The sequence below is a fragment of the Coloeus monedula genome, assembly GCF_965178545.1.
Source record: "Coloeus monedula genome assembly, chromosome: 3".
Lineage (NCBI taxonomy): Eukaryota > Metazoa > Chordata > Aves > Passeriformes > Corvidae > Coloeus > Coloeus monedula.
Window position 1 is genome coordinate 23243593 of NC_138783.1, and position 14463 is coordinate 23258055.

The 14463-nt window shown below is 46.6% G+C and overlaps 1 protein-coding gene across 1 annotated transcript in view; it reads left to right on the forward strand.

Moving 5' to 3' along the window:
• Positions 1-325: 325 nt before the first annotated feature.
• The window catches only part of ARHGAP31 (Rho GTPase activating protein 31), a 59814-nt gene continuing 45676 nt past the window's right edge, over positions 326-14463 (forward strand). The window contains exon 1 of the mRNA XM_082277958.1: positions 326-455. Within this exon, the coding sequence (XP_082134084.1) occupies positions 356-455 (100 nt within the window). The 5' untranslated portion in view covers positions 326-355. The remainder of the gene's footprint in view (positions 456-14463) is intronic.

Sequence of the window (14463 nt, forward strand, 5' to 3'; positions counted from 1 at the left end):
CGACGTCCCCCTCACCATCTCCTGCCCCCAACTTGCCAGCTCTGATGCGGGCACCCATCCACCACCCACTTGCCTCTGATGAGAACCCTTCTGGCCTCAGGCTATGATCGCTGCTGCTGCGGGCTGTGGAGCCTCCTCTCGCCCTGACCTTCTGCCACAGGAGCAGCCCAACATCTGGTGGGGATTAATGTTTACTTCTCTGGCTGGACGCTGTACGGGACCCCCGATGTTGCTCCCTGGGAGCGGGACACGGGCGGTGGTCTGAGCAGAAGAGCAAGATTTTTGTCGCCCAGCGTGAGGCCGGGGGGAGGGGGGCAAGGCAGGAGGGGGGTGAACCTCTTTTGGGACTAACCTCATGAAGAACAAGGGAGCCAAACAGAAACTCAAGAGGAAGGGAGCCGCGAGCGCGTTCGGCTGCGACCTGACGGAGTATCTCGAGAGCTCTGGGCAGGATGGTAAATGCTTCTTTATTCTCACTCTGGTTGCAGAAAAGCCAAGCGCGTGTCCCCGTTCTTACTGGTACAACTGCAAACCAGACCTTTCCAAAAGCTAAGGGTTAGACAACCTGGAGCTGGTTTATCCCAGGGAAGTGGAGTCACTGCCCCATTACTCACAATGAATGAACGATCGGAAGATTGCTTTGGTGATGCATCTGCATGACCCTTGCATGAATAATGCTGTGTGTGTGCAAAGGACTGGGCTGGGGCTCTTGGGCTGCCTAAGTGTGTACAAAGACAGTCTGACATTGGCTGTGATGCCCTCTCCCATCTGCCTGGCTGTGGGAGGGAGTAGCAGGCTTTTTGGGAGTCAGGTTTGGAAATCTGAACTGTGCTCAGTGTTGCCATCTCCATGATTTCAAAATCCACCTTAAGTTCATGAGACTAGAATTTTGCAGGGCTGTAGGGAGGAACTGGACTCCAGTACGGTTCCCATGTTGTCCTTGGACTGCTGGATGGAGACAGGACGGAGACTAGGTTACGGGGTGGAGTACGGTGTGTGGTGCAGGAGGCATCTGAGCTAACACGTTCACCACCCTGCCTGTTGTCTTTCATTCCTTCTCCCCTTGACCTTCATGCTCCCAGGTATTGAATGAGAACACAGTAGCTCAGACAAGAGGTAACTCCAACGAAATAAGAGGGTTCTGAGTTTGAAATGGTCAGTCCTTGATAAAGGAAGGAGCAGAACGATTTTTCTTAAAGTGGGTTGGATGACAAGAGAAGAGGTTGTGAGTTTGTCCAGCAGAAAGACCTGCAGTTTAGCAAGAGGGAAAAATAAATGCATGCCTGTTATCATCCCTGATGTTAGCATTATGATCCAGGTTTAGCATTATGTTCCAATTTGAATTAACCAATTTTACTGATGTCAGGTTATTTCAAGCAAAAAAAGAAAGACTTCTAGCAGCAATGTCAGCTTTGTACAGGGAGAACTGTACAATCAGGTCTTTCATTTGCTGATGAGCATGGCTGATGAAGTGCAGTGTGGAACCACAGTGGCAGAGGGATGGACTACATAGCAGGAGTACTTTCCATTGCACAGTGAAGAGGGCAGTAAATGTATCACTGAGATAAAATGTTATATATATGCATTTACTTAGGTATGGGGGAAAACCAGCCATTCTGTTGCATTGTGGGTTGTCTGTAGCAGGTCCTGTATCTTTTAACTTATATCGCTCTTAACAGCAACTGAATTGAAATGGCAAAAAATAATGGACTTAATGAGCTGATGTCCCTTTGCCTGTGTGAGGTGCAGATAGATAAATTCAGTCCAGTGCTACCATAGATCTGTGGTGGAGGAACTATTTACAGCTGTTTACAGGAGCACTGGAAAAAAACACAGGGAAGGCAGGCACAGGCAGTATATTCTTTTGAAGCAGCAAGGGGGATTTTAAAGGCAAAACCATAGTTACTGCAGTTGAAATTAGGCCAGAAGAGCAAAATCTATTACCTAAAATCCCAAAGTTTTTTAAAAATAGTTTTTTGAGAACAAGAAGGAAGGACATTTTATCAAATCTCATTTGTGGCATGGTTCACAGTTCCAACCTAGTTATCTTTCCATGCTGAGGAGCAGTGGGGGAGCATAGGAAGTTCCTTTCTTTTATGCAGTACTACTGTTTGCTCAGTAGCACATCCCATTGCCCAGTGCTGTGGGATCCAGAAACTAAAGACTCAGTTGTTATAGGTTTATTGGTAAGTGTGTAAGTTAGATGGGTACAATTTGATTCATCAGGATAGGGGGGAAAGAAATTAAAGCATTAGAGATATTTATTTTGTTGGTAGTAGGACTCTCAGGATGAATAGGAATGACCAAAAATGCTGAAGTGATGTCTTGGGAAAAAATGAAGGTTCAGATGTCACCAGGACATCACAACTTGCCACCTGTAGCTATACCAAATTAGAAGAGCATTTAAGGTGTGAGAGATGGTTGATCTGGGGAGAGTTGAATTGTCCTGCTAAGAATTATTTCTGATGACAAGTCAGTGCTCCTGTAAGCAGCAAATTTTGTAGGGACATAAAGCTGTAGCTTTCTCTCTGCCTTACATAGTACTTGTGTTTAACTGGGATGCATGCTCAGGTTGTTCCCTAGGAAGCAATGAAATTGTAAGACTGTTCATGGTGGGTATCTGGGAGTGATGAGGAGCAGGAGAGCACTCTGGCTGCTGTCCAGCAAACATTTTGTTGTGGACCTTTCTGAAAGCAGGTTTTAAAATGCACCCAGAAGGGTTAACTGGAAAAGAAGATGCTGTGGGCCCAGCAGGACATGAGTCATACTGGTTGTGCTTTCCGTGCTCAGGTTTGCTTTACTCCATCCTGCAGTGCCGTTGTGTGTGACTGGTTCTGCACAGGCGAGGAGAGGCAGAGGCCTGCTTTGCTGGTGCTGGCCAAGGGGGCACAGGAGGTGGCCAAGGCTGGTGTAGACAATTCAGTTTGGAATTTTCCCCTCTGGGTTAGTACATGACCTTTACAGTTAGGGGGTGCTGCACTACTTGTGCGATGCTTTGCAGAGGAGAGGCACGACTTGAGTCCCTGCATGCTTGTGGTTGTTGACGAGCAGCTTGTGCTTTCTGTAGGGACCTTAGTCCCTGTGTTGTTGCCAAATTCCAGTGGAGAGAATTATATTCTGCTAAAGGTATCAGCATTTCCTCTCCTCTCATTTAACTCTTTAGTAACTTGCTATGGTTCTCTTCAGAGACAGCTGAAGATCCCATTGTCTCCCTTACCAGACACATGTACCTAAGCCTCTGTTAGAAAGAACTTTATGATAATACAATAAAAGCTGCAGCAGAACTACAAAGTATTTAAAAACGATCAAAGAGGAAGACTTTAGCAGGTACAGTGAAGTAGCTCAGGAGCCAAAAATCTGATACAAAGGCTTTAGCCCTAAGTTGATTCTTCAGATCTGACACAGGTCAGTGGTGATGGACAGATGTGGCTGTCTGGTGGCTAGTTAGAAACTCAGATGTGTTGAATTTACTGTGTTTCAAGTCAGTTCCTGTCAGTACTGCATTTGACCCTACTTGGCCTTTTCCTGCTGGCAGTCTCTACACAGACACTGGTCACACTCCTTACGGGGGCAGACTGCTGTCAGTGCACACAAGCATTTAAAATCATGACTCAGGCCACAAAAACCACGACATAAAATCAGTGCTTTGGGCTCTCTGTTCGCTTTCTGTTTTCTGAAACTTTAGTGTGCATCTCAGTTATGTTTTCAAGTCTCTCTTTGGTAAGAGGGCTAGAAACTTGGGGAAAAAGAAACTTCTCTTCCTCCTCACTAAAATTATCAAATAATGGCTTAAATAGCAGCATGTAAGAGGACAAGGTCACATCAGACATAAATGAATGATGGCTGGCAATACCAGTGAGTAAAAGGTGTCTAATTTTACGTAGTCCCTCCTGTGACTCTGCTAGCACTGAATCCACACTGAAGGCAAGTGATCTTTTGGAATAGAAAAGCTTCACTAGAAAGCAGTGTCCATGCCCAGACTTTGGACATGGATAGGCATCCATGCAGAAGGAAGTGAGTACTAATGCCCTCTACTAAAACATTTCACTGTGCCAAACTTTATTGAAATGTACAAGTGCAGTGGGGCTAACAGATAATAGTCCTGAAGGATTAACATTAGAGTCACGTTTTGGCCTCTTGATAACCAGCTTGGTTTCCAGAGGAGAAAAACGCATGGTGCCTCTGCTGAAGTCAATGGAAGCTGCACACCAGGCTCTCAGCTCCTGTAATAACAACAGTATAATTTTCTGGTGATGGATGGGCCAGCAGAGAAGTCAAGACACGAGTTTGTGCACCATCTTTAGCTGGGGCAGGACACTCTGAACTGCTTAAGAAAACAGTCACGAAGAGTAGTCTTGCTTCTGGTTATATCACAGAAGTGTTGTAAGAGCAGGCTGTTGGAAGAGTCAAAGCTGTTAGAGTGAGAGAAGCTAAATCAAAATGGAGTTTAATATTCCCAGTGCTTCTAACTGTGGGAGATTCAAACAGGGATTTCAGGTATACAGCCAGGTACTACTTCCACTTTTTAAAATGGAAATGCACACAGCATCTATTGTGATGGTAAAAGATGGTCCAGTCTTTTGCATAGGAACTGCTACCGATCTGCACCTAACTTTGCTTCACATGCTTAGAGCCAGGTAGGATTTGGAAAAAGGCTGAATTGTTTGCTTTCTTTGTTTGGTGTGCTGCTGTCTAGATGTTGGGCTGGGAGGTGCTACCAGGACTGTATAAAGCCAAGTCTCAGACTTGATGCCTTGTTGTTATGATGCAGGTCAGCTCTGTGTGTCTGAGATTCCCCTATTTGCTGGAGAGTTAATTCTGCTGTTGCCGTACCCCTCTGTGGTTTCTTCTACATCTGTTTCCTGCCTGATGTTGTCTGGTTGGGATGCAATGAGCTCAGCTTTTCCCCTCAGCCCCCTCCCACACTCCCCACAGCTCCCTCAAAGGCTGTCATCCTGAGCCTGCAGCACCCAAAACACTTTCTTCATCTGATGCTGCTTATTGGCTTTGTTACTTGCTTTAGAAAAAGGGCTGCTTCGTTTGAGAAGTTTTGAAGCCACCAACCCCTTTGTTCTCCCCACTTGAGGCTCCTTCTTGCAAGAGAGAGCAAGGCCAGCCAGCAGCACTCCCTGAGGCTGGGGAGAGAAGAGGAGCTGTTGTCTTCAAACATAGCACAGGGAGACATGTGCAGAAGCCCTTACAAGTCCCTTGGTTGTAGTATGGGGAAGGAGCACACGGCTAGCCCATATGATGCTCTTCTATGCTGTGTGGCTGTGCAGTGGCTGCTTCTGCCTTGTCCCAACTGCATTTGAATGAAAGAATAAGGAAAGTTTTCATTTGTCATTAGTGGTCTCAAAAACGTGGTAGCTCTGTCCAGCTCTGGCTCCTCAAGCAGGTTCTTAAATGCTTCTGAGAGCTGCAGCAGGCAAAGCCTTTGCTGTAGCACAGGCAAGTATTTCTGAGGGAAAGCAGTAACAATAATTCAACAGTAATTTGCTGTGTACAAAGGAGAGGTGGACTTGGATACTGCTTGGCTGTTTGGTACAGCCCCTTCAGCACACTGTCTTCTGCCTGATTTTGTCATCGTGTGTTTCACTGTGAAGCTGCCTTGTCCATACGTGAACAGATAAGGTGGCCTGTCATTCCGGAAAAAAGCATCTTGCTTCAAGAACAGACTCCCTTTGGAGCCAATCATTAAACCTGCTGCACAGATGTGAAGCAGCTTTTCTGGGCCCTGTGGCTTTCCTCTGTCACCCTTGGATGTGTTTTGGGATAAGAGCATGCTGGGATGAGCATGGGGGTGCATGCAAGTCCATAGCACAAGTAAGTGTGTGCCACACAAGGCTGCATTTGTGTTCATTAGGACATTTTTTAATGCCGCCTTTCTGTAGTGATGTTTCAAAATGAAGGCATGGCCATACTTTTGGGTACGCTTTTGGGTGCTTTTGGTTAGTGATGCATGCAGGAAGTCCTGGGAAAACTGCTGAAGGATCATTAAATGCAAAGTGGAGGAAAAAGACGAGGCATTTTTTTTTTTTTAAAGTCCCCTTGGAAAAATGAAAATGCCACACGCTCATTTAATCTGCTGCAAAAGAATGAAGAGCTGTATTCATCCCGCTCTCAAAATTAGAAACTGTGGCACTGGGGATTTCTGTCTCAAGAACTGATCAAGCTGAAAAGAAACCTTTTTATGGAGCCAAATTGCTTTCAATCTAGATCTCTTTCCTGACCTACCTCACTATGTGGCTATGCAAACACTTGTCTCCATTCAAGGAAGGAAGCGGCAGGGGGTGGGAGGAGAACAGGACAAGAACAGCTTCTTGGGCTGGCTCAGAAATGCTTTAGTCTTCTTTTTTTGTGTGTGTGATGTGCTGCTGGGGTCTGATCTACATTTTCACACTGCTCGTGTGCTGGGAAGCCACATGGCCTGCACTCTGTGGGGTCTGCTCCTGGCTCTAGTCATGTAGGCTGTGTGGATATTTAAGGCTGCATCCCCTCATCCTTGTGACAGGAGCAAAAGGGACAGTTGAACTCGGGAGTTTTGGGGGAAAAGAAGTGGGATTGTATCATTGTACAGTGAAGGAGAGCTGTGGCAGCAGAGCACTGAGAGCTGAGTACATGTGTTGGCAGGTGGAGGAACTAGGCTGGGCTTTGAGGGGAAGACAGCTCCTTGGCTTTTCAGTGTCTGCCAAAGCATGTCCAGTGGACAAGAGAGGAGAAACCTTGCTGCCAAAATGGATACTGCGGAGGAAATTATTAATAATGTAAATTCTTGCATTTTCTCCACCCTCTCTCACAAGTGGAGCATCACATTTTGAGACCCAGATACCAGCCTCTATGGCAACAAGTGAGAGCAAAAAGACACTGGGAACAACGGGAACAGAAGCCATCTGTTTGCTTCTGTTACTTTGCTGTTCCTTCTTGTTTTGGATGATGTTTGTGTTACTTCCTCAATCTGTTTCTGGTTCCTGGGACCTGGATCTTTGTGTTTCTGTGGCACAGTGTTACTGTTGTTTAACATTCATGTTGCAAGCTCAGCTCCTTGTTCTGTATTGACTTTCCATTGCTCACACTGTGTGATTAGCAGAGAACTCTTGCATGTTGCCTCCTGCTTTACATTTCCCTTACTGAGCACTGCAGGAGGCAGACGTGTGGTTTGCATGCACTGAGCCCCACTTTGATCCTGTCTCCTCCCCCAACCCCTGCAAACAGCATGAATCGCATCTTGCCTGCAGATTCTAGATCAGGACACATATTTTGATTTAGCAAATGTTTTTTCTTTGTTGGTAGCAGCTGATTTCATCTGAACTTGGAAACCAAGGAGTAGGGACTTCACTGCTTGTGGTATCACAGCTCTCAAAGGTTCAGGGAAACAGCTGTAGTGGATGAAACACCAGCAGTGCACAGGGTGGATGTACCACACAGGCTGATCTAGACGTGACGAACAAGTCTTGGAGACCCCCAGGGTCTGGGGTGCTTGGGTCCCAAGCTTTGGTGTAGGCCTGGTTCTAGTTTGGAGAGCTCAGACAGCCTGCATCTGTAACTCGGGCTTTGCATATATGACGCAGTTCCACAGCAGCAACATTTGCTGGCAGTCAGGGCTGTGCCAAAAATTTATGTTCCAGTGTTTCTCCTTTAATGGTAATAAGGGAAATGAAAACAGCCTGTCAGCAATGGTATAACCAGCCCTTCTCTGAAGGACCAGGGTTGGGGTGGCTGTCAGGTTGACTGCCCACATCATGGCTTGGACTGGATCTCTTTCTGGAGGGTGATTAAAGGATGGAGAGCTACCAGCATCTGCCTCCAGTCCTACACCACCAGCAGGGCGCCAGATACACTTGGAGCTCTGACATGGAAACCTACGGATACCTTATTGCCATGCAAAGGCTGCTAAATGGCTGCACTGCTGGTATGTTTCAAGGGCTGCCTACTAGTGGCTCCTTTTCATACATTCCCACAGCCTCAAGCCCCAGCTGTCCTTTGTTCATATGCCAGAGCCTTCAGCTTCTCTGCTGATAACTTCAGTTAATGTGTTTTGCATTGTCAACCAAAAAAAAAAAAAAAAAAAAAAAAAAGAAATCTGCTGTATGTTTACAATGGACACAGATTGAGAACAGTGTAACATAAATTGAATTTAGTGTTAAATGAAATTACATTGTGCAATTGTGCTGACTGTATTATTAACTTTCATACTTAATTCAATAATGTAGACTCTGTTTTCTACATTTATCTGAAACCACAAGCAGATTTTCTGATCTTCTGCACCAGTGTGATTGCAGATGTGAAAGTACTTAACCATGGGCTGAAGAGCAACCTTTTCATCAGATGCTGGGGCCTTTGCATATAATGAAGTTATAGACACCAGTACTAACCTTCAGCTTCACTCAAGTGCCAGATCACCGCTACCCCTGTGTGTGAGAGCAAGGAGTTCAGTCCCTAAGGCTATGAGTCTTTTGGCACATAAGTGGACAGGGAAGTCCCAGTCCTCTTGCTTCACCCCCTGCCTTGAACACGTCCCTGCAGCTGGATTAGATTCCCCATTTTCACCCCTGTGGAGAGGCCCTTTCAATTTTAACTGCACCAAAAGGGGCAGAACAAAACTCATGCTTTTTGCAGTCGCCTTCAGTTCTTCCACCTCAGTTGCCACGTTCCCATTTGGGAGCAGCCGCCGGGCCTAGGCTCAGACCAGCATTCCTCCATGCTGGTGTCAGCAGCTGATGACATGTGTGACAGACCCAGTTCCAGGCAATGTCAGGTTGGCTGACTTAGGTGAGTTAATGTCCATATAGGAAGACTTACCTTAACAGCAGCAGAAAATGTTACAGAATCACAGAATTACTGAGATGAGCAGGGACTTCTTGAGATTAACTAGACCAAACCTTCTGCTCAAGCAGGGTCAGCTTGAGCACTGCAGTTGCCCAGGACTGTGTCCAGTTGAATTTTGAATACCTCCACAGATGAAGGCTCCACAACCTCTGTGAGCAAACTGATCCAGCCTATAATTACCATCAAAGTAAAAAAGTATTGAGCTCAGATGGAGTCTCATGGTTTTTAAATTATGTATCTTGTACTGTCAGTAGGCACAACTGAGAATAGACTGACTCCCTTTTCTTCATTCCCTCCCAGCAGGTCTTCATTCACAATGATAGATCCTTTCTGATCCTTCTCTTATGTAGGCTGAACAATCCTGGCCTCTCCTCATAGGAGAGATGCTCCAGTCCCTTAATCATCTCTTTGACCCTGAGCTGAACTTGCTCCAGTAAGTCCTTCTTGTACTGTGGAGCCCAGAGCTGGGCACAGGACTCCAGCTGTGGGCTCAGCAGTGCTGAGTAGAGGGGAAGGTTCATCTCCCTCAACCTGCTGGCAGCTCACCTCCTAACTCTTCTGATGTTCTTAGTAATCTATACAGTTACTATCAGAGATTTTCCTTGGTATTCCAGTTTTGGCTGGCAATACAATCAATAACTAATGTGCAATCAGGACATTGTAAAGGATCCTTTCTGCCTTGGTTAGTGCTCTTTCTGCCCTTGTTAATGCTCAAAATGAATTGTCTTTTCATAAAGAGCCCCACTTCTTTAATGGTTTCTGAAGTTTTGCTGCCAGTCAGCTCAAATAAATTGATTTACAATACACTGCTATGCTGTATCTTCTGAAAGCTGTGCAGAGCCTTGGCTTAATATAAAGTCTACAGAAGATGCTTTGAAGCAGCACACCTTTCTCAGGTGGTGTTTTTAAGAGCTCCTCTCTCCTCCCCCAAAGCCACGGTGCACAGAACCAGGGCATTGTGGCCAAGGTCCTTTCTGCCAAAGCATGTCCAGCAGACTGGAGAGTGAGAAACTTTGCTGCCAAAATGGATACCATGGGGAAATTATTAATAATACAAATCTTGCTTTTTCTCCACCCACTCTCACCAGTGGAGCATCACATTTTGAGTCCCAGATACCAGCCTCTATGGCAACAAGGGAGAGCAGAAAGACACTGGGAACAAGGGGAGCAGAAGCTGTGTTACATGTACTTCTCCAGCACAGGGATCCAGCAAGGGGAGGGGAAACGTGCATCCCTTTGCAGGATTCTCAGCTGTGTCTGCTGCTCTTAGAAATATGCCCTGAGCAGCTGACATGGGTTCATAGCAATTTATCTCCAGCTCCTCACTGCCCTCTTCTACACTCAGGGCTCAGCTAACTAAATGCCTTTGGAAATGCTATTATCTCCTGTGCTCTCTGGGGCCAGAAGCAGCGTGGAGATTTATCATCTGGAACAGGAGGCTTTGTTTAGTTCTATAAAGCACAGAAAAGTTAAAGGAAGAACACAAAATAAACCCCAAACCAAACACAAAACTCTCTTTAAATCTCATGCCCTTTCTTTGCTCTCTCCAATCTGAGAATGTGCACGTATTTTGTTTTGTAATGTCATTAAATACTGTCACATGAGGAAATTGTTAGAGGAGATATACCTCCATCTCTAAAATAGGGATTGAACATCCAAATGGCCAGGAGACATTCCTGATGTAACTAAGTTGTGTAACTTATTTTCTGAAGAGCATTAGACTAACCAGGTCTCCAATACAAACTTCATTTAAAGGATACCATTGCTGGATTTCACTAAATACAGCAGCATTGGTACTGCCTTTTTACCTGAAAGATGCTGAATACACTCACAGATTTCTATACATGTAGGATGCAAGGCTGAGAATCCAGGCTGGGTCTGTGCCTGAACTCACCATCTATATTCACTGGCTCATCAAAAAATGCTGATTTAGCAGACAGAACACTGGGAGAAAGGGTGTGTGTGTGTGTGTGTGTTTATCTGCAGCTGAATATTTCAGTTGGGATATTTTGGTACCATCGGCGTTCTGCATTTACCATCTCGGCAGTGAATGTGACTGTCAGTCCTGTTGCAGACACGCAGCTTGGCAGCACAACAGGGCCACCAGCATGTGGAAAACCCTTTGCTCCATGTGCAACTAGTGCTGGTTTTTCTATTCCTCTCTCATTGTGGTGCCGCTGCTAGTGGTGGCAGTCACACCTCGGGAGGTTCAGAGGTGTGATCAGGCAGGGTGAGCCTCCTTCTGGAGCCCTTGCATCTGTGCTGCAATTTGTGTGAAATAAATAAGCTGTCAGTGGGACTGAATTGTTTTCTTTCTTTGTGCAAAATCAGAGAGGGAAACAGTTTCACCAGTTTGCTCTTTCTGTTTTTATCTTCTCAGTGTGCTCCACTTGGTAGTGTATTTTCCTTACCCTTGCTCTGGTCAGGTAATTTCAGATACACGAGAGGCTAAATGAGAACAAACTCTCTTGTGAGATTTATTGCATCTTCTGCTTCTAATCAAGCCAGAAAAATAGAGCAACAGACTTGCTTCTATAATCCTGTTCTCTCCATTCCAGTCCCAACTGGAAACCAGAAGTACAACAAGGAGGAATGCAGCAAAAAAAAGGTAAAACAAATATCCTGGAATCTCTAAGAAGAGCGTGGGGTTTGGCCTGAGGTGATGGCTCAGGGGTACAGAGGGGGCGTGGAGAATTCTCCCTTCTCTCAAGTGTTTTCAGTTCCCCCTACTTAGTTGTTTTTTTTTTTTTTTTTTGGCTCCCCCTGTCCTCCTCTCCCCGTCTCCCTCCATTTTGATAACTTTATTGCCAGGTTGGCAGTATGCATATGTTGCCAAAGTCAATACATCAAGCTCTGTGCCTAAGGCAGGCTTAGGAGCAGTAAATGAGAAGAGCTGGTCTTGATCCATTGAGTCCATCATTCTTCCCTCCTGGCTCGATAGTGGTTTACATACTGCTGCCTAAGGCTCGCTGTGTAAAGCCACAAATGGGGGCCGAGTCAGGAAATTCAGTTCCATATCCCAGTAACTTCAGTTTGGGCTCACCCTCCAGACTTACCAGAACCTAGATGAGGAATGGAATCCCCTGCAGCCCTGTCTGTAGACCAGGTGGGCGCAGGTGACCCCGTGCCTGCTGTCCCCCTCGGGGTGGCAGGCAGAACATGGTAGAGGCAGCCCTCCATCACTGCTCACAAACATGCTTGAGGCGGGGAGGAACTGATGTGACAAACACAAAGGAGGGCTAGGAGTCCTAATTAGTCCTCATTTCTAGCCTGCTAAAATACCCATCTGTCACTCTGCTGCAATAATGAGATTCGAGAAGATTAGCAGGCTACTATTTAGGCCCCTCAGCATGGCAGCTCAGTAAGGGTGCTGCCATTCAGCTTTAAGCCACACTTGCAGCAATTACACCCTAAGCAGGTTTACGTCTTGTTAGTGCTTGCATGGGAATGGCCCAAAAAAATCTGCTACAGGAATGGGGTGGGTGATTCAGAAGATGGCAAGTGTAGTATCAGCTCAGTCAAGTTGCTGTCTTGGCATCATTGGGGGAAATACTGCCATTTGGGCACATGGTAAAACAAGGAACCCGATACTTTAAAAAAATCCCTGGTTTATCTTTTTCTTTCCTAGGGGATAGTGTCTCTTTTACTTTTTAAAGCACATGCTGTGCTGTGTCTTTTCCTTCGCAGAAGCAATTTCTGCTGGAGCTAGGATTTGTTTTTTTATCCAGTGTCCTAAACTGTCACGCAGTGTTGCTCTGCCTGGCTCAACAGCTGCCACCTCCCAGCCTAGAGGTGGGTGGAGTGAGTCTTGTTTTTGCCATTTGTGAAATATTTCAGGATGCAAGGCGCTCATTAAATTACTGATGTTAGCTCTTGGGCATTAAACAGACGTGAACTGCAGCTCTGGATCCTGAGGGCTTTAGAGGCTTATCCCTGCCCTAATGATGGTTCCCTACTTGGGATTTTTCATGTATCTCTTACTACAGATTTGAACTCGCTGCGGGATGGTGGAAGGATTTAGCAGGTGGACCAAGGGTGACAGCAAGGCTTTTCTTTGCAATATTATATACCTATGAAGCAAATCTAATTGAGCTTTGGTAGAAAAAGAGGAAAGACACACGCATGTTTTCTTTAGGAGAATGGGAAAAATTAGAAAAATGTGTTGCTGCCTCTTGACAGAACGTGTTTGCAGGGTATGAAAAGATTTTGAATAGTTGTGATTCAAGGAGCACTGCAGGTGCACCTGACATCAATTCTTGTGCTTAAGGAAAGATATTTTAGCTTGTAATGTGCCTTATTTCTATCCCTTTCCCCAGTCCTGCCTCCTTGAAAAGTGGCTGGCAGCAATAGTGCTGCTGACTTTACCTCGTGGTGGCAGGGTGGAGGTTGGGACGTTCAATGCAGCCTTGTCTCTGCTGTACTTTCAGCTCTTTGGCTGGGCTGTGGTGGTGAAAAACAGGACCTTGGCTGATGCGGGACAAGGAAGGGAAGGCAGCAAGCACGGCACCCTGCGCTGTTGAGATCTCTGGGCAGCTTTGTGGGCTGCTTGCTGGTTCCCAGGGAGCTGCAAACAAAATCCCACGTATGACAGGAAAATCTGCTCCTGGGTTTCACATGGCGTCCCATGTTTGTGTTTGAATGGAAGCGTTCAGGAGGCTTCTCCCTTCACCTCCTCTTGCCCAAGCATTCTCCCCTCTCTGCTTCGGGGCGTCGTGGTGGCACAAAACCCTCCTGTTTGTTATGGGGCAGAAGAAGGGGTGAGGACCATCCCTGACCCCCTCCTCCCCTCGGCAGTTTGCATGGTAATTAGCTCGTCCCTACGAGACAAGCCCACAGCCCAACAGAGCCGCGATTCAGAGGCTGAACAATGTCCAATTATGCCAGCCCTGGGAGCAAGAGGCCACTCCCTGACACGTGGGCTCCATGTCCCTGGCCAGATGGCTCCTGAAACTCCCTTGGCTGGGCCAGTAACGCTGCTGGGGGAATTTGACACGTGTCAGCAGTTTTGGCTGCGTGCTTTCGTGAGCTATCAGCAGCCCAGTTGCCTGAAATACTGGGAAGAGCTCTGCGTGTGCCCTGGGCAGTGCTGTCCACTCCGTGCCCCATGCTGAGGCAGTGCTGGTGGCTACAAGGGAACGTGAATGTTCATGTGTGGAGTGAGATTTTGCAGCCTCGGCTTGGCTACCTGTATCCCGCCTCTGGTTCGGTGACCTGCTGGGGATGTCAGCAGCTTCAAAGCAAACCTTTTGCTTTTCCCTTTGCATTCTAGTGCTTGTGCACCAGTGAAGGCTGAATTGCTCAGACTGGAGTTTGAATTGCATGAAGGAGGTGGCAGGCTCTGCTCCTGCCACTGCCTGGCTCAGTGAGAGACCTTAGGGCATGCCTTCTTTTTCCACATCCTACCTCCCTCAGTGATTAAATGATGCTGCTATCATCTTCTTGTTGATGCAAAGCTCCCATTATTGTTGTTATTAAATGGGAAGAGTCTTAGGTGTTTTCATCACCCAGGAAAAAATGTGGGCTCTTGCAGCTCTGAGCTCACGCTGGCTGAGAGTGAGGGCAGGAAAGGACCGGGCTCACCCAGCTTGCCTGTCTCAGCAGGTTCCATACCAAGAGCCTCCGAGGGAGGTGTAAGGA